We start from the raw sequence: 21,103 nt of genomic DNA on the forward strand, positions 1-21,103 counted from the left end.
CTTTGAACCTCTCAGCTTTTTAAAATTTGAACAAGAAATGACGCAAATTACGGTACATGAAAAAAAATATCATATGATGTGTCGATTGTACACAATTGCTACTCAACCAAGTAATTATAGATAATTTTTCAGATTTTAAGTCAAGTAATTGCATAAACACATCACAGGGGTTTAAAAAAAAATTTCAAGAACAGACTTCCAAAAAAAATAAGACGAAATCAAAAAGGTTCAGAACAAATCCAACATCAAACATCACAAAATCAAACAAATCCAACAGCAAAAATCACCAGCACTTATCATGAGTGTACAATTAAAAGGAAATTCAAGAAAACCTTACATAATTCACGTGCGTTTTTTAGGGTTTTTTTTTACCACTTGAAGCAATAATTTCCTCAGGAGTGTCAGGGACAACCAAATTAACTTGGTCTTCATGAATCTTAGATGGAGTTGAAGGATTAACATGAGATGGAGACTCCAAATAATACTAAAGAACACTTTGTGGTAATTTTTCTTCAACATTAGGAGAAGAGGTAGAATCACAAAACCTAGATATAGCATCATCCTCCATGCCTTTTGATATGCCTCAAGATCTTTTTTAGTCCATTTAAGAATTTCATTTGAATAAGAGTGTGACCTCCCATTAATGGAACAAGAGCAAAATTCTCCACGGTCACACAAACCGTCATAAAGGTATGATGGTATGGTCGAATCACTCTTAGATTCGACAGTGATTCGACGGTTTTCATGGACAAACAAAAGCTTCAAACGGTAACAATGGAAGTCGAAGAAGAAAGCAAAACAGAGGGCTTGAAAAAATCAAACTCAACCAAAATTCACAAAATGAACATCAAAATGAAGACCAAATTCCGATCTACATTTTAATGCAGTAAAAATGGAGTAAAAATGAGGAATGAACAGGGGATAAAAGCTAAGAAAGCCATGGAAGAAACTCAAAGAAGAGAGAGAAAGCAACGACTTCTTTTGGGAGAGAAAGCAGAATATTCAGTAAATTAAATGACACACGCTGCTCTCAAGGGGGAGTAAAAGAATCCAAAGGGTTAAAACAGATTTATTTAGGGTCAAAGAGGGTATTTGAGGGGTATAAATGGGAAAAAACTTTCCAAAAATGGAAAGTATTCTAAAGTGGAAAAACTTATGGAACTACCCGTTTTAGTAAGGTGGAAAAACAAAAAGGAACGGAGGGAGTATTATTATTATTATTATTTAAATAAAAGTAACTTAAAAAATAAATTAATTAAACAAAAGAAATTTTATAAATCGAAATTCAAAAAAAAAAAAAAATACCAGTCGCACAAAACGTGCGACTTGACCTAGGTACAGTCGCACGTTTTGTGCGACTGGTATTATTATTATTATTATTATTATTTTTATTTTTTTAAAAAACTTTTTTTTAATTTTTTTTATATATAATAATAATAATAATAATAATAATAATAATAATAACAATTAAAAATATAAATTAAATATAATAATTAAAACAAAAATAATAATTTAATAATAAAAATAATAATAACCACAATAATAATAATAATAATAATAATAATAATAATAATAATAATAATAATAATAATAATAATAATAATAATAATAACAAAAATAATAATAATTATAATAACAATAATAATAAGACTAACAATAATAATATATAAAAAAAAAAATTTTTTTTTAAAAAAAAATATAAAAAAAAAATACCAGTCGCACAAAACGTGCGACTCGACCTAGGTACAATCGCATGTTTTGTGCGACTGGTATTTTTTATTTTTTTATTTTTATTTTTTTTAAATCTTTTTTTAAAAATTTTTTTTTTATTTATTTTTTATTTTTCTAACATAATTGTTTTGATTCATTGTTAGCATTTACTTCTGTTATTGTTGTGGAATCTTGCAGGTTAAATTCAATTTGTCTCTGTTAAATGATATACAAAATGATCTTGATTTTTGCATCAAACTATTCTGACTTATAAAATTTCAAATTTCTTTTGTTTAATTAATTTATTTTTTAAGTTACTTTTATTTAAATAATAATAATAATAATAATAATAATAATAAAATAATAATATTAGTAATAACATTTAAAAATATAAATTAAATATAATAATTAAAACAAAAATTATAATTTAATAATAATAATAATAATAAAAACCACAATAATAATAATAATAATAATAATAATAATAATAATAATAATAATAATAATAATAATATTAATAATAACAACAACAAAAATAATAATAATTATAATAACAATAATAATATAAAAAAAATAATTTAAAAAAAAAAAAAAAAACAGTCGCACAAAACGTGCGACTGTACCTAGGTCGAGTCGCACGTTTTGTGCGACTGGTACTTTTTTTTTTTGAATTTCGACTTATAAAATTTCTTTTGTTTAATTAATTTATTTTTTAAGTTACTTTTATAATAATAATAATAATAATAATAATAATAATAATAACAATAATAATAATAATAACAATAATAATATAAATAAAAATACTAACAAAAAATTAAAAAAAATGAAAATAAAAAGTTATTAACTTCAATGGCAAATTTATGAATTTTTAAAGTTCAGGGGCAAATTCGTAATTTTATTAGGAGAGGTGACGATAAAATAAGAAGGGTGGTGGCAAATAATAATACCTTTAGTTTAGTTTGGTCAATGAGATTTCATTATTTCAAAACTGAAACTCGACTTATCAAATCATAATGTTTAGTCATTATGCTTTCGTTTAAAATTTGAGTATTTTGTAGAGGCCTTAAAAATTATCGAGTTGTATAAGATTTTAGAAGTCTTAACATTTTTATATTCCGCTGCTAAATATCGCCAAGAAGTGAGACTGAGGATCTGAACTTGGGCTGAATATCGGCATTTTCCATAAAAAAACGACAAATCAAGAAACCTTTTTTTAGGAAGAAACATAAACAAAACAATCAACCAAGACTATATTTTGTATTTGGTCAAAGAATCTGGGCTTAGGGGTTTGGGGAAGAACCGAAGATGATACAATCCCTACCCTACTTTTTCGATCAAATTGACACTCATTGACGGATCTCGCATTTTGGATGTTTCTACGCCTTCCTACTTCCTTCTTCATTCTTCCTATTTCTTCCTTTAACCATTTCCGAATATTCCTTCCCGTCGTTTCCTGTTTCCTTGCTTTACTCGCATTATTATACATTTGCTATTTACAGCCTTACTTTTCTTGATTTTTCTCTTTTTTATTCCGATCGTACCTAAATCTGCCGATTTTCCCACTTTCCAGGTTTTGTTCCTGTTCTACATTTGCTACTTTTTGTTTATTTTCTTTGAATATAGGAGTACTCATTATTTAGAGTAATTTTATTGTTGTTTCATGTTTGTTTGTATTCATTAACACCTATCTGTCTTGGATTTTTTTGCTTGTCAATAATGGAGTTGTTGGCTTGGGATGTTTCATTATTATTGCCATTCCCCGTTCCAATCGGTGGAGAAATCAAACATTCACTTCTACATGTATGTATGGTGAACTAACTCGGACATGTTACATGTTTAATAATTCTATAATATTTATAAATTTTTTTAGATGAAATAACCCGGGGTCATGGCTTAGGCTGGTGGGGACCTAAATTGTTACAATTATTGTGCTGTTGATTATTTGCTTAATCTTAAATTGCTAATGCTGGGCTATGTAAAATTATCTCTTGTTTGGTTCATATATGATACTTCATTATGTTATTGTATTGAAGCTATTTTTATTCTCTTTCAAGTTCTATGGCAGTTGTCTGCATCTTGATTTTATGTATACCCCTTCATTAAAATTTGTACCCCTGTTAATGGTTTCTAGGCCATCACTGTGATCTGATATTGATGCGATCCTGCTGAGGCTCATTGGAAGCTGATAGATACAAACCCAGTTGTAACATTTATCAATTAATTTAGAGAAATAAGTTGAGGAATTCTTTATGGATTTAAATAGAAGTCGTGGTGATCCTTACTATATGCTTCTCACTGATCCCCTCCTTTCCATTGTTGATAATTCCCTCCACCACTCTAAATATCTGCTAGCACCTGGAGCTATTGCGATTCGAGAAGCATTTTCCTGCTTTTCTAAGCTCGCTGGTGCCTTCGTGTTTTGGTATTCTGGTGTATCCCAGATTAAAAGCAGATTTCTTGGCACTCATGTCTCTGGCAGTGAAACTCTTAATTCTATTGGACAAGTGAAACACAGTACCTCTTCTAATAACTATCATTATGTGGGTAATCAATCTTGCTTTAGATTCCCTCATGAATCCTTCGCTACACTCTTTGGTCACAAGATTTCAGCCTTTTCTATTGAACAATTTTTTAGAGCAGCTGACTATATTCAACCAATTCCTGTGTTCTCTCTTGCTGCTGCTGTCATACCACCGCTTGATCACTTGTAAGATATTTCCTATATCTCTGTGTACCAAATCAATTTCTATAAGTTATTCATCGGATATCAAAATTTCCCCTAATTTCAGAACTCCAGGCATGCTAACCATCCCACCCGAGGATGCTAATATACAAATGTTGGGGTCCTTGGATAAAAGCCCCTGCAATGTTCAGCGTCGAGGTTGCATCGGTCAAGCATTTCCTGATTTTAATTGGGCAAGACATACAATTGAACCCAAAACTGGCATTCAATTTCCTGCTGTTCTAAATAGTATATTAGCTATGGACCATCAATCCAATTTATCATCGGAGGTATTCATTGCTATGATGTAATTTTTTTATTATTGTTTCTATTGTTCTTTATTCTGGATCATTCATCATCTACTGTTGGTTAAAGACATTTATGTTGATGTGCATGTTGCAAAGGATAGTTGAGAAGATGTAAGGTTTTAATATATTGTTCATCTGTTGAAATTTAAGTTTACATAAACTTCTAATTTGACAGTTATTGTTTCCTATGGCTATGGTTATCCGCTGTTGCTTGCGATTCTTGATGAATATTTAGAGAAAACATGATTAAGACCTGGCAATTTGAGGCATAATATGTCTTAAAAAAATGGCCCTCCACATGAAGATTTTAGTGCTAATATAGGATAATAATTGACATTTAAGAGTTAGTTTAATTCTACAGAATAAGCTGTTATGTTATGGTGTAGTATATTTTTTATGAATATTATGCAAGTGTTGGATTTTTATAATTACTTTATGAGGAGAGGACTTACCATATTAGTCACTATTCTTTAGTTTTGAGTACTTGCATTGTTCATGGCTATCCCAACTTTGGCTAAATCTTCCTATTTTTGATGCTTAGTTTCACTTTATTCTCATCAAGAATATTTTTTAAAACCTTCAAGAAGCACAATTGTGGTGGTCGATAATGTGCAAAAAGGAGATTATGAATCTTAAACAGGAAACACTCACTTGAGGTATCATGTAGCTTATAGTTGTGGTCAGACAAGGAACACTGGTAACTTGCCTTTTTACATACGTGCATTTGGTGTAAAGAGTTAGAACTTTCACCTTTTGTGGTGACTCTCAACTTTTAGTTTAAAACCATGTGAAAATACATTGGTACAAACACGAAGTCACAAAAAAAAGTTAAATGCTTGTCTTTGCAATTCGGCATTAAGAACCAGGATTGTGTTCGAGTCCTTGAGCACTACTAGAACTAGAAAATGATGAATGGCCTCCTCTTCTACTGTTTCTCTCTTATTTTCTCATCTGTCCCTTGCTTGCTCATATCTTCCTTTACCTCCCCCCTCTTACTCTCTCCTTGCTTACATGGCCATTTTCTTCACTTTTTTTTACCTATAGTTGTTGGTATGCTTGAAATTTTACCATTTACTTGGGAAGCAACATGTTCTTTCCAGTATTCTCTTTTCCTCCAGCTTCCCTTGCTTTCCTTCCTGCTGCAAATGATCATGTGCTACTCTCTCTGACACTCCTCCATGCTTGTTCTTTGGTGTCCTTGAAATTTCACCACATTTTTGTTTTTAGGAATACATTTTTGTTTCTTTATCTTTTTTCGTTGTGAATATCCTTGTGAGTTCTAAGAGCATAAAAGAGTTTTTATCTTTGGAACTTGATTAATTTATGCCGTAGAAGTTTTTATGTATGCTCATGTATTCATAAGCCACATAATCGTATTTGGTGACACATACCCAAGGAGAAAATAGTGAATGGCTCTTAAACTGCTCTGACTTGTCAGTTTTGATGTTTAATATGACATTTTTCTGATAGTTATTCCAGAAAATTATCCTCCTTTCAAAAGTAGGACTTGTTTGTTTTTTCCTTTGACATAACAACGTCAATGATGATTCCGTGTGGATCTTGTCATTGACAGGTGTGAGAAGTTTTAGAGACATTGCAATTTTCCTCTTATTCAGATGCTAAACTAAATGAACTGATGGTCTGTTTTAAAATTAAACATCTGACATAGACTTTTTATTCTCCTTGTGTCTGACAGGTTCTCGTTGGAACTGGATCAAGGGTTATGACTATCATCAAAATTAAAACTTTGAAGGTCTATGCTTTTGGCTTTTGTAAGTGTTCTCACATCTCATGTTGCTTTGTTTGTATCTTTATAACAATGAATTTGCAAATGATTGTCTGCTATGTTCAATTTCCATGATTGACTTCTCTCTTTTTTAGATATCAATCCCAATTCTGTCTGTCTGAAATTGGGTTCCAAATATGGTTCTGTTCCTGTTGCAGAACTCAAAGAACGCCATGATTTCTATGAAGACCTTCTTAGGTATAATTTATAGTTATTGTTCTTAAAGCTTATTGTGCATGCTTGCTTGTACAATATCCTTCCAAGTTGGTTGCTTATTTTATTCAGGCGAATCTTTCATGAAAATGCACATATCCTTCTTTCCTGTAAAAGTCCTTCAATAAAACATGGTTGGCTCTGTACAAATGCATTAGTTTTTTATAGAGGATACTTTCTCATCCATGTCTGACTATAGTTTGATTTTATTTTGATGTTCTCCTCGCATCTTTGTTTCTTGAAAAATTTTCAAGTTGATGCATATTCTTCTTGATTAGATTCTACTAAAAGTAAGATACCAAGTGCTTCATGAACACTGTGATTGGGTATGGAATACTAGATGAGTATTTCAGAATTTTTAGGTTTTCATAAAGGGGGAATTTTCATTTTGCTTACAACCTTGAAGGTTGATTCTAAGGTGACAAAAAAGAGTAAGGTAACACCAACGAATCATAATTGTATTTCAGCATAATAACATGATTATGGAATATGGATACCAAGTTACAACCTACAATGCAGCAAAGGTTACTCCAACTTTGCTAATTAAGCTAAAAGATACCACTGTGAAACATCAAACCATGACGTTAAAGCTGCTATTAGAATTAAACGAGTTTACAAAAGCAGAAAAACTGATTAATGAACCATAACAAATTCACAACAAACATTAAGGGGATATTTTTTCATCAGGATTTTAGGGGTGCTTCCCAAACAAATGACATATGTTAGCTGTCATTGAAGTAGGCATGTGATTTATGTCATTTAGAAAGGTATTCATAGAGTTTAACGGGAAGCCATATCACCATCCTATCAAAATCTTCCTGTCCTAAACTGAGGTTCATGCTATGCTAACAGTTTATTTCTTGTTATATTGATTGGTGCATATTTGATGTTCTCACTTGATTCATAAGTCATAACTTAACTACTTTTTAATGGATTTTGATCAAATTGTTTTTGAGAAAATATTTTAATTTCTTTTATTTGGGTGATATGCAGGGAAGATATTGGAATGACTCTTAGACTTGTGGTAAATTACAACGGTCTAAAAGTTAATACAGTTAAAGAGTAAGATTCTTCGCTATTTTATCTTTTACATTTTATTTTCTAATATTTTTTATGGTAGAGAAGTACATATTTTGCTTGCAATTTGTTCATTTTATTTCGCCTTTGTGGTTAAATTGGAGCTTAAGGCTTTAGGAACTATTGCCTCATTAGGTATATAGATGATTTCAAACTTTTTGGTGCTTTTGAAGTTTTAACACTTAGGTCTATTTAGTGTGAAAGTTGATTTGCATTTGATGTATTGTCATGTGACATCTAAGAAAGTTAATCTCTCTGAACAAGGCAGTTAAACCTGAATATAGAATCGTGTTTGAATTGTTTGTGATAAGTTGCTCACATTTAGTGCGTATACTCAATCATGGACATTGATGCTATTATTTTTTATTTGAACTATTTATGTTTTATATATTTGGCAATCTTTTGAAATTTCTAAGAAAGTGATTTATTAAAAGATTGATGGGCCTTAAATGGGAGAATGATGCTTTATTAGTGTTCAAGTTAAAAATTGCTACTGAATTACATATGTTGGTGACTGGAAATTTTGGTTTGAAGCAGTTTGTGGCTTACTAGCATATAGCTCCCCCACTCATGTAGACAAACGAGGTCTATTAAGGGTTTCTACTTTCTAGGCCTTTGGGTTAAGATGGTCCTGCTTATTTGATGTAGATTTTGCTAGACCCTATGTTCTAAAGAAATCGATAGGACTTCTGGTTATGTATTCTTCTTAATAAAAGATCTTATCAATGATTCTTATAAGTATGCTTCCTATAGATCATAATGTATGTCCTCTGTCCTGAGTTCTTTCAGAGATGCACATGCACTTCTCTTTGTTGTGATTCACTTTTTAGTTTTTACTTGATGCAAAGAAAACTTCTCTATCTGAGTCGCTCATTGATTAAACGGGGGTGTTTGGTTATTGGTTTTAGTTATAGTTTTTATAACTGTGTTGTGTCATTCTGTCATATATGGGATATGAGGGTATTATGGTTATTATAGTATGAGTTGGGTAGTAAGTATAGGAAAGGGGAAACTTGTATAAATAAGGAAGTGGGAGTAGAAAAACATATGAGAATATTTGTATACACATTTAGTGGATATTATGCTCATGTCCTGGCTTAGTGCAAACTTCTCCAGAATGCTTGTGTCACTATCTTTGTAATCCTTGGATCACAATAATACTATCTTTGTAATCCTTGGATCACAATAATACAATTTCCTTTACATTTCTATGTTCTACAATTCTACGTTGACATGTAATATCAATGGACTGTTTCAGTTCATTACACATTTCTATGGTAGTGGAGCTCTCACCTTCAAAAATGTATTTTTTTCTTCGTAATTTTTCATTACCACCTATTACACATTTGCAAATGGTGATATTTGGGAATGAATTTTATGAAGAAAAAGACTGATTAGAGTAGGACGAGTTTGATCATAAGTCTTGTCAAAAGTAGTTTTTTTAGTTAATTACATTCAATTTTCATCACTATTCCCACCATTTAATATCAATAATCAAACGGGCCCAAAATGTTGGCTTGTTGCTACTACTGCTGAAACAATTTAATCTTTTTCTTGGATGACAGATTGTAGATGCAACTTACTGTCTCTTTTAAGTTTTAACTTATATTTTCTCTTTGTTGTACATAGTGCTTTCGAGAAGTCTCTCCGAGCTCGATTAGCTAAGGTAAAATCATAATTCTTTTTGTGTATGCCTTAAGTACAGGAATATCACCCTAAGGGTGTGTTTGGATGGAAGAAACTGTAGGGAAAGTAAGGGGAGGGATGAATGATTCCTTGTTTGGATAACAAAATGGGAGGGAAGGAATTTAGAGTGGAGGGATTAGATTAGTAATTTTTGTTAAAAATGTTAGAAAGATATGGAGGGAAAACTCTCATCTCCCTTCCATTTCTCTTCCCTTCCCTCCTAAACAAACAAAAGTTACTTTTCTTCCATTTCTCTTCCCTTCCTTTCCCTTCCCCCCTTCCCCTTCCTTATCTTTCTTTTCTCTCCAAAATTGCTATCCAAACATAGTGTAGATGCCGAACTGTATGGACTAACAGTAACTAGTGTTTTTCTGCTGTCTGTGTGAAACAGACACATCCAGAAACAGATTTCAAATGCATCGCGAAATTTGGTTCTTATTTCACTAAAGATATTCCACTGCCTGTGGTAAGAAGCAACTTGAAATTAAGATTTTGTCTAGATCTACTGGGTAGAGTTTTATTAATTCATTTTATTCCTCAGGGTACTGTGATTGACTTTAAAAGAACTGCTGATGGGCAGCTGATTACTGAGAGTGAGTAGTTTTATTGAGCTGATTTTGTTGAAAAGTACTTCATCAGCCCTGATTAACAGTTACGACTTTTTGATGCAGTTGGAGGTAACCAAATTGGAGCAGTGAAGAGCAGGGAGTTGTGTCGTAAGTGGCTTTATTTGTATCTTTGCTTTGCTTATTATCAGTTATCTTGTTTCTCTAATAAAGTACTATTAGCACAATAGACCTGTGAGCAAAAATAATGAATTAGTGCCTCCTATTACATCCTAATGATGGGGGGGGTGGGGGTTGGTGGGGGGAGCTAGAAAATATGGTTACGTGGGGTCTGGTCAAAATCATGATACCATTGGTGCACTGTTTGTGTGCTTTGACGGAACTGAAACTGGGCAACACTCCTTTCCTTGCTCATGTGTATCCATCCCTCACTAGAGAACAAGCTGATTCAGAATTCTTACGTAGAGGTGTTTGTGCAGGGGCCTTTTTTGACATGTACCTTGGAGAAGTTCCTGTATCAGAGCAGACAAAAGAAGAGATCGGAAGAAATATTGCCACAGTTATAAAAAGGTGCTGAGCCAATTTACATTTTCTTTTTGGGAGTATTAGGAGCTTTAGCCAAGGGTTTCATATGCGTCTTGACCCATATTTTTTTCAATGGGTTCTTGGATGGTTCGAAGACGCTTTGATATAGAGCTACAACATTTTATCCTCCATTTTGAGAGTTTTGGGTTTTGTGTTTAGTGTATTGCCAAATTATTCTAGCCCCGAACATGTGGTGTACATATTGTTTTTTTTTTAGCAATGTACAAATGATGGAACATGATTGAAGCTGATAATAATACTTTAGTTTAGGCACTTCTTAGATTTTGAATATGAAGCTTTGAAGGTAAAACTTTTGCCTTCCGATCGTCCATTTAGATTTGGAGCTCTTAATGCTAAGAATAGGATCCATTTGTAAACGACTGTTCCTGTACCTTTATATAAGCGAAGCTCTGTACTCGAGTTGACTGCAAATAGTTCCTCAATTCCCATCATTCCCTATTGTTGCGCAAGTAAGTTGTTTCTTATAAACAATGGTTCCTTCATCCTTGCCTTGATATGCTATGAATATGATGATCAACAACCAAAGACCATGAATAAGACTCTATTGTGTCTGGCTGCTTTGTTTTGGTTACATGAGAAAATCCCAAGCTAGTATTAATGAATTATGATTGATATGCATGAATGTGTTTATGATATCGTAGTTGATCGACAATTGTATTTTGGATATTTATGCCTAACTAGATATGTCAAAATTTGATTCGATATGAAAATTGCCCAAAATTCAACTGGAAATTAGTGGGTTATAACTCCGAAAATGATTTGAATTGGAAATATTGGAAAAAGCTAAGTAAAATCCGATTGAAACCAAAACTCCATCGTTTTGAATCGTTATCAGCATCAATTTTATCATTTTCAGTTATACGTTATCATTTTCAGTTCCTTGTCATCCTTTAAGTCGATTTCCACTATATTTTTAATTACGTTTTATATTATGAAACAATTTGTTTATTATAGCCTTAACTAGACATGTCAAAATTTTATTCGACACAAAAATCATCCAAAGTCCGACTGGAAATTAGTGGGTTATAACTTTGAAAATGATTCGATCCAAAAATACCCAAAAAAAACAAAAATTTGAAAAAAGTAAGACGATTGAACAACTTTTTTCCCAATATAAGCTCCGTGAAAACTTATTTCCCAAAATAAGCGTCCGTACATCCAAACTTAGGTTTGGGAAGAGTTGCTGTTAGTAACAGCGAAAGAGAAAAAAAAAAAAAAATTAAAAGCCCAGCGACTTAGGTCCTTTTATTTTTCCAGTTTCTTCTTCTTCCTCATTTCAGTTCGTGTTTTTTTTTTCATTCGACATCTCCCTCGTTTATCCTCCATTAAAATCACATTCAATCATTCAACTAAACTCATCAAATTCCAAATTTGTATCACTAATTAGTTCTGTAATCTTCCAAGATAGACCTAAGGTATTTTTTTGTGTTTTTTTTAAAGTTTCGAAAATATAGGGTTTATTGAATTTTAATCAACTTTCACATTAATGTAGGTTCAAAAGCTTGCAATTAACTAATTCTTGTTGATCTACAGCTTATTGAGGTACGTTTTTATTTTAAATTTTGTTATTTGGTGCTGATTTCAAAATGTATCTCATGTTTAGTGGTCATTTACACTTAAACTCTACGAAAATGTCGAATGTAGTTGTTATCTACCTTGATCTTCATAATTAAAAGTTTGTTCGAGAATTTGTTGTTGAATTTAAAATGTATAGTGGTCATATATTTATGAACATGATGGTGATGTTGATTTTGTATGTGCTGTTGTAGAAATGGACTCATTTCGTGTGACCGTTGTATGCTTTTGGAATGGTTCTATTCGATCAACTAGTAACAATGTTAAGTATGTTGGGGGAAGACGTAAACTGTTTGCATGCAACTCATACATGGATTTGAATGAATTTAAACATTTTATATGCTCTAAGATTGGCATTGACACTACAAGAAGTACTGTTAATTTAAGTTTCAAGTACAATATGAGTGGAGATTTGTTAGCTTTTCCGGTTGAGGATGAGGAGGCTATAGATGCAATGTGGGAGTATTCAAGGTCTACCCCTACTCCTTCTTTAGAGTTATATGTAGAAGAGGTACCCCTAGGGAATGAAGATATCAATGTTGTGGAAACAAATGCATTCATGAATATAACTTCTTCTGCTCCTTCTCATACGCCCTTCCCTACCCAAGAAACCTAAAGTCCCTTTATGCCATCTTCCTCTTGTCCTTCTAATGAACCCAATCAACTTCAATTTCAAGTCTCAAATGACGATACTTTTAACTTAGAAGATACAAATGAGCCTTGGGATGATGTTAATAGTGAGAGTAATGAATTCGTTGAAGCTCCTTCTGAGGATGATTTGGTTGTTGACGAGGAGGCTCTTGCTAATGACATGACCTTAGGAAACATTCCAATAATCGTTGCTCCTACACCCTATGCAATGGTTCCCCCTCTAGATGAACACATTGAGGACAACTCTTGGAGGTCTTGGGATTGTGATACAACCTACACCGACGAAGGAGAGTTTTAAAAGGGTATGATGTTTGATAACAAGGATGCCTTGTTGGACGCGGTTAGATTGTATCATATTCGTAGGAACGTTGAGTACCGAACTGAGACTTCAAATCAAACCGTGCTCACGTTGAAGTGTAAGAGAGGGTGTGGTTGGAGGCTTAGGGCTAGGAAGAGCTCCTATTCACCATCATGGGAGATTGTTACGTATAAAGGGAAGCATGGGGGTTGTGTATTAAGTACTGAAAATGTGTCAGCTGGACACATTCATTTGACATCTTCCGTGATTAACAATCATATTAGAAGTTGTGTTGCTCAAGACCCATCAATTAAGGTCTCTGTTGTGCGTCAAATGGTGAAAGACCAATTCGGTGTCGAAGTGACCTATAAGCGGGCATGGTGTGCTAAACAGCAAGCCCTTCTCTTTATCTATGGTACATGGGAAGATTCTTATCCTCTTCTTCCACGATTCTTGAAGGCACTCCAAGTTTCAAACACCGGGACCGTAGTTGAGTGGTTCTTTAAAGAAGATAATGATGTTGGTGTGTATGTTCGTCCTAGTATTAGAACTTTCCAACGCGTGTTTTGGGTCTTCAAACCTAGTATTGAGGGATTCAAGTATTGCAAACCCGTTATTGCCATTGACGGAACACATTTGTATGGTAAGTATCGCCATACGTTGTTGACCGCGATTGCCCAAGATGGGAACAAGGGAATCTTCCCGCTTGCCTTTGCTTTGGTCAAAAAAGAATGTATAGCCGCGTGGTCTTGGTTTATGGCGTGTGTTTGTAAGCATGTGATGCATAGTCCAGGGTTATGCGTTATTTCCGATAGACATGGGAGCATTCTAGCAACCATGGAGGAGCCGGAATGGCAACCTCCGAACGCCCATCATAGGTTTTGCTTACGACATTTGTTAAGTAACTTCAACCGTCAAATGGGTAATGTGAAGTTGAAGAAGATGTTTGGACGGAATGCAAAGTAAAATGGGTATAATGAAGTATGGGAAATGATGGAGCTATTTATAGAACATCATTACAACGGCTATTTTCACGTTCCTAACGGCTATTTTTCTAAATTACCATCGGCTACTTTAGTTCTCCAAGAAAAAAAAAAATTACAGGTTAAAGTCGCTGTTACTAACAGCGACTGAATGAGTTGACTAGTCAACTCCTTAAGTCGCTGTTAGTAACAGCGACTAAAGGAGTTGACCAGTCAACTCATTCAGTCGCTGTTAGTAACATCGACTTTAACCTTTAATTTTTTTTTTTGGATCTTTCGCTATTAATAACGGCGATTTAACCCGAGGCTAGGCTCGGATGTACGGACGCTTATTTTGGGAAATAAGTTTTTACGAAGCTCATTTTTAGAATTAAGTTGTTAAATAATCTTATTTTTTTTTAAATTTTCCAAAAAAACTAAGTCAAAGCTGATAAAAACTAAAACCCAATCATTTTGAATTGTTTTTAGAGTCAAGTCATCCTTTTCAATGTTACACAACATCATTTTTAGTTCCTTGTTATCATTTTTAGTCAATTTCTACTATATTTTAAGTCAATTATTATATTATGAGTCAACATTTTTTTATTATAATCTTAACTAGACATGTCAAAATTTGATTCGACCGAAAAATCACCCGCAATTCACTGGAAATTAGTGGGTTATAACTCCGAAAATGATTTAACTCAAAAATACAAGAAAAAACTAAGTCAAACCCAATAGAAACCAAAACCCCATCGTTTTGACCCTTTTTAGATTCAAATCATCCTTTACAGTTACACGTCAACATTTTTAATTCCTTATTATTGTTTTTAGTCGATTTTCACTATATTTTTAGTCAATTTCAATATTATGAATCAAAATTTGATTTGACCCCAAAATCACCCAAAATTCAACTGGAAATTAGTGGGTTATAACTCTGAAAATGATTCAACTTGAACATATCGGAAAAAACTAAGTTAAACTCGATAGAAATCAAAACCCCATAGTTTTGACCCGTTTTTCTATTCAAATCATCTTTTTGAGTTACATTTTATCATTTTCAGCTCCTCGTTATCGGCTTTAATTTGTGCATAGTTAGTTTTGTTTCTTTGGTGGAAAAAGTTGTTATAAGGCATTGTATTATGTTAGTTAAGATTTATGAATAATAACAATCACATTCTTCCTCCTCTATTCTTCCCCAAGTTTGGCTTCTTGAAGTAAATGTTCTTGTGAACAAGCCATTTGAAAGGATAACTTGTGTCTGATCCATATCAATTTCAAAATACAGCGATTCTAACACGTTTTCTTCTCTTGTAAAAGAAGGGAATATAGTCCCAAAAAATTAAATTCTGATTAGCTTTGAGAAAACTTTAGATATTTCAACGTTACTTTGTTTTCAAACGCTACCTGAAACATCGAACATATTAAGGTTTTGTAAGCAATTGGCTAACCACTGTACATATTAACGTCTTGTAAATAGTTGGCTAATCACTAAACACCACTTAAAAACTATTTGCTGATTACTAATGTTATTTTTATAAAGTAATGTCCTACCCCAATTAAAACAATAAACACTACTTAAAACGTTATGCCGAAGATGCCCTAAAACACTCACGAGTATTAGCTGAATGACTGCCGGTTGTTGATTTGATGTTATTTATTTGACCAGCTGAAGTGTTGACTATTTTGTTGGCTTGTAAGCTAGCTAGATAAGAGAACTGTTTAGATTAACGTGTGGTAAAATTAGTTATTAACAATTGGTTGCATTGGACCAAGAGGTCAAAAGCCAATCACAAAAGTAAACTAAATTAGTCTTTTCATTTTTGTTTAAAAATTAACTTTTCAGTGGCTAAAAACTCATTTTACCAAATTATTTATTTAATTTTTTTTTTACTTTTTGAGTAATCAAAAAGCTATAAACAAAATAAAAAAAATCACAAACTTTTGTGTGAGATGGTCTCATTGTGAGACGTATTCTTTTTACATTTTATGTTACGCAATTGCTTCATTTCTTTTTGCACATAATTTAATGTGTATTTTGATATTAAATATCTTCATTTCTGAAATTTTATCATGAATTTTTATTGTTTTGTATAATTCTTTTATGACTAATTATGTTAAGAATTTCCAGAAAATTAGCTCTTGAATTTCATATAAAAATAATTCTAAAAGAAATAAGGAAAAAAAACGCATGTTTTGGGAAATCAGCAAAATCGGATATCCGGTTTCCGACCCAGTTTAAACCGGGTTGGAACCGGGTCACGTATTCAGGTATTCGAAAAAGCGGGTACCCGGATTTTCGGATCCGAGTCGATCCGGTATCAGGTTTTGAATACCCCTAAGTGCAGTCTAACTTCAAATAACTCTAAAAATTTGTTCTGCCACCCATCTAGATTTTATCTTTCTATTTTTTGTCATGTTTCTTGAGCAATTATGTTCACCATCAACCAACAACATACACACTTCTCCTTGAATCCCATCCATCATACAAGTAAAAATTACACCCAAAAACACAGTTCACAGTTATTTTTGGTTTCTTTTATATATATTGAAAGTTATTGACACATTCCTTCTTTGTAGTAGTTCATACTTTGCAACAACATTCTTGAAGTTATCCCTACAGGTGAACCTTTGCCCAACTACCCATTTGATGCTCTTGAAGTCAGTGTTATTACCTACTAAACGTCCCCTTCTCCTACTCGCATCAACTACAAACTCGTCATCACTACCACGGGGTGTCTCAAAATCATCATTGTCCTTAGAATCATAATTCAATTCACCTAATTCTGGTTGTTAGTTTTCCAAATCTAGTTGTTGGTTTCCATGTCTACCCAAAACAATCTATTTTTGCACTCCAATTAAATCACTTATAAGTTTAGTAATTGTACCTCTATACTTATCTCTTGCAGCTACCTACTCTTCATCAATGGATCCCTCGACTTCTTCTGAACTGCCATCAACAGATGTACTCAGTCCCCACTATAGATTTATCCACAAGTTTAGAATGACTTTCGGGCTTAGATAGGCATTTTGGGTCAACAGGTTGGTTATCAGGCAAAGTGTTCGTGGGACTATTTTGGTGTTCAACAATGGTATCCAACCTGGAAGCAGTGAGTGGCATTAATTTACTCTTAGGGCTTCTCCTTAATGATATATTACTACCCCTAACAGCAACATGTGATCCCCTCCTTCTAGGGGTTAACCTTTTGGGTTGGATAGTTGGTTGCTTTATGAGTTGCTATTTTGGTGGGTTAAAGTTTCACTTCAGGAATATCTTTAGTTGAATTTGGATATTTATGAAGCACATATACATTTATAGCTTTATTCTGAATTGCTTGCAAATAGACAACATCATTGTCCCCATCAATCTTCCTTAATCCTTCCTTCACACTACAACCTGGAAGCAGGTAATAAATACCATCTATCCCTCTATCGCCATTAAATTTAACATCTAAGTTCATCAAGTATTCCATGGATAAACAATTGGGATCTACAGAAAATATTCTACCAAAATCTCCAACATACATAATACTACCTTTGGATTCCGAGAATATACCCTCATACCAAATTCCAATCGACACGTTACGCTCCATTGTGTTTAAAATTTGAGATAAAACCCTAAAAATTCAAAATTGCATATTGACAAAATCAACAATCCATCATAAATTGAGGAAACCTAATTCTAAGCAAAATTCAAACCGTTTAAACAATTTTAGGGGGCGTTTTGTTAGGGGTCTTAAGGAAAGGGAAAGGGAATGGAAATACTCCATTCCCTTTGATGTTGTTTGGTTCCCAATTTCAATGATTTCCTTTCCCCCATTTAAGTTTTAGGTTTACCCAAATCAAGTAAACCTCATTCCCCACCTCCCCCGTCACTTTCCCATTCCATTCCCTCCCTCATTCTTCACCCTCTCCTCTCCAAACCCTACGTAGCATACTGCCGCCATTGTTCTCATCTCCTTCCATTCCTCGCGCCTCCTTCATCACCGTCAAGTTCTCATCTCTTCCTCGCGCGTCCTTCCTCCTGCTGTTGCGCCATTTTTCTCAATCTCGATTTTGCTGCCGCCATTGTCAAATGTAAGTTACTTGCTGATTTGAATCTCCTTTCTCTTCACTCCTTTTCCTAATTTCTGCTGCTATTGTGATGGATTGGAAATCAGATTCGTGTTCTTGTTGATTCTCTGTTGTACCGCCATTTTTTGATGTTGAATCTGTATTGAATCTCTGTTGTACCGTCATATTTTAATGTTGCTTTTTTGATGTTGAATCTCTGCTGCTATTTCTCTTCACGCCTGTTATTCTTGTTGAATTGTTCCTAATCTCCGAGTTAAATGTAATTTATGTACGAGTGAATGAACTTGCATCGAATTGAAATTCTAGATTTCTGGATTTCTGGATTGGAAATCAAATGTAATTCTTGTTGAAGTTGGATTAATTGTTCTGGATTTCTGTATTTGTTGTTCTGGATTTGTTGTTCTTCATTGTTCTTATTGATGCTCTTATTGATGTTCATTTCTACAGAAAATGGCTAGCATTGGTACTTCTTTGAAAAGGAAGAGAAATTGGGACTGTAGTCGGTTCATAATTACTTTGATTAATTGCGTTGTGTTGCTACATTTGATGTTGTACTCGATGAGAGAAACTATATACGATTCCCATTATCTTAAGCTTGATAAAAAAACTAGGAGAAAAATGAGATTGCACAACTTGAATAGAATGATTAGAGAAAGTGACACTTTGTGTAGGAACTATCTTCGTATAAATCGATACACATTTGGTGTACGTTTAGAGATGGTTAGAGATATTGGTGGATTAAATGAAACAAGAAACACATGTTTGGAAGAGATGGTTGCGGGTTTCTTATACACATTAGCTCACCATAAGAAAAATAGAATGATGGGTGCACATTTTTATAGAAGTGGTGAAACTATTAGTAGACAATTTCATGCTTGATTGTTAGCATTCTTAAAGTTACATGCTATTCTTCTTAAGAAACCAACACCAATACAAGAGGATTGCAACGATGAAAGATGGAAATATTTCAAGGTAAATAAAAACCAACACTTTAATTTGAGATAAAATAGAGAGACTATTACATAATTTAAAGTGATATTGTTTGTTTTGTAGAACTCATTAGATGCCCTTGATGGTACAATGATTATAGTGAATGTTCCTTGTGATGATCGATCCAAATATCGGACTAGAAAAGGTACCCTTGCTATGAATGTATTAGGAGTATGTTCACCCAAGATGGAATTTATATATGTCTTACCTGGTTGGGAGGGGTCGGCACACGATGTTCGGATTCTTCGAGATGCTATTTCTAGGCCTAATGGGTTAAAAGTTCCAAAAGGTAATTTGATTGACGTAATAGATTTTATTTGAGATTAACTTAGTAAGAGAGTAATATTTTTTTTTAATTTGTCAAGGTTTTTGTTATCTATGTGATGGAGGATATACTAATGGAGAAGGATTCCTTGCACCATATAGAGGGCATCTTTATCATCTTAGAGAATGGAATAATGGCCCCCGACAACCTCAAACCGCCGAAAAATATTTCAACTTAAGGCATGCAAAAGCTAGAAATGTGATTGAGAGATGCTTTGGATTACTCAAGGGAAGATGGGGGATTCTTAGAAGTCCTTTTTGGTTTAGTTTACAAACACATGGTCAAATTGTACTTGCTTGTGCTTTATTACATAATTTGGTAAAGAGATACATGCTTGCAGAATTTGATGATGAGGACTTGTTTGAGGAAAATGATAGTGATGATAATGATGGTGATGATAATGAGGAAGATGATGTGGAGTACATAACCTCCATTGCTGTAACCGATCCATGGATGAATTTTCGAAATACAATGGCCCAATATATGTTCAATGATTGGAGGGCTAGACATCGCAGACTTACTTTGTGATGTTATTCCTTTTTATTTAAAACCTCCATTTCTTGTATTTGAACTTCAGACTTGTATGTTTATTTCATGCTTGATTTTTTTTTCTTGTATTGGACTTGAGGAAAATTTCCTTTGTTTACTTGTATTGAATGTTTCTTGGTTCATTCCATTTTTATATACATGCAATTTTGTTTACTATGATCAATATGGTTCAATTTTGTTTACTTGTATTGAATGTTATAGAGGATGGATGAAAGTAGTGCTAGTGGAGGTGGAAGGGGAAAAAACAAACGATTTTGGACTGCCCAAGAAGATAAGACTCTTGTGGAAGCATTGTCAGAGTTAGCTGTTGATCCTCACTGGAGGTGTGAAAATGGATTTAGAAGCGGCTACATGGTTCGCTTAGAGGAGCTCATAGGTAAGGCTCTTCCTGGTTGTGGTTTGAAGGCTCTGCCACACATTGATTCTCGACTTAAGACACTTGTAGCCAAGTTTAGGGCTATTTCTCAAATGTTAAATACAAGTGGATTCGTTTGGGATGATGAAAAAAATGGATTCTGTGGATCGGGCTGTTTATGACGAGTTTTGCAAGGTATGACAACCTTTGTAGGGTCATTTTAATTATGTTTGAGATTGTTTGATGTTGTACATTTGATCATTTTAATCTACAAACAAGTGATTATATGTAATTAATCGAGCTAGGTTGTTATTATTTAGAGTTATGTTTTTTTAAAAAATAAGTTTTTCAAGTTTATCATATAACAACTACTTATTTTTGGAAAAAATATAAAAGAATTTAAAAACTCAAATTTTGATTCCTTAACTTGAACCAAACAGTCACAAAGGGAATCATTGAGCAGTTCATTCTGTTTCTTGAACACAACCAAACGACTAGGCTAAATTAGGGGAATCCATTCCTTTCTCCTCCATTCCTTTCTCCTTTATTCCCTTTCCTCATTCCATTCCGATTCCCTTGTGCAAACAAACGCCCCCTTAGTTGAGCAAAAAAATGAAATACTTACTTGTAACTGTAGTGAAGACGTTCTC

General features: G+C 33.4%; 1 protein-coding gene across 3 annotated transcripts; it reads left to right on the forward strand.

The window, feature by feature from the left end:
- The first annotated feature begins 2,759 nt into the window (after positions 1-2,759).
- On the forward strand, positions 2,760-11,085 carry LOC130817763 (fatty-acid-binding protein 2). 3 transcript variants are annotated; one of them, XM_057683636.1, is made up of 11 exons: positions 2,760-3,280; positions 3,842-4,417; positions 4,500-4,722; positions 6,437-6,512; positions 6,622-6,724; positions 7,733-7,801; positions 9,446-9,482; positions 9,894-9,968; positions 10,044-10,095; positions 10,174-10,218; positions 10,548-11,085. In XM_057683636.1, exons 2-11 carry the CDS (start codon positions 3,960-3,962, stop codon positions 10,643-10,645), a joined length of 1,236 nt encoding a protein of 411 aa, XP_057539619.1. In that variant the 5' UTR covers positions 2,760-3,280; positions 3,842-3,959; the 3' UTR covers positions 10,646-11,085. The 3 variants fall into 3 exon arrangements, with proteins under 3 accessions (XP_057539619.1, XP_057539620.1, XP_057539618.1); XM_057683637.1 differs by lacking the exon at positions 2,760-3,280 and adding an exon at positions 3,299-3,510; XM_057683635.1 differs by lacking the exon at positions 2,760-3,280 and having other exon boundaries at positions 3,517-4,417.
- Positions 11,086-21,103: the final 10,018 nt, after the last annotated feature.

The sequence above is a fragment of the Amaranthus tricolor genome, chromosome 7 (assembly GCF_026212465.1).
Source record: "Amaranthus tricolor cultivar Red isolate AtriRed21 chromosome 7, ASM2621246v1, whole genome shotgun sequence".
NCBI lineage: Eukaryota > Viridiplantae > Streptophyta > Magnoliopsida > Caryophyllales > Amaranthaceae > Amaranthus > Amaranthus tricolor.

Bases quoted from the DNA above. Each gene is read 5' to 3' on its own strand.
- LOC130817763 (XM_057683636.1), top strand. From the start codon at position 3,960: ATGGATTTAAATAGAAGTCGTGGTGATCCTTACTATATGCTTCTCACT. The intron at 6,513-6,621 runs GTAAGTGTTCTC...TCTCTTTTTTAG, and splicing joins GGTCTATGCTTTTGGCTTTT to ATATCAATCCCAATTCTGTC. The intron at 10,219-10,547 runs GTAAGTGGCTTT...GTGTTTGTGCAG, and splicing joins GAAGAGCAGGGAGTTGTGTC to GGGCCTTTTTTGACATGTAC.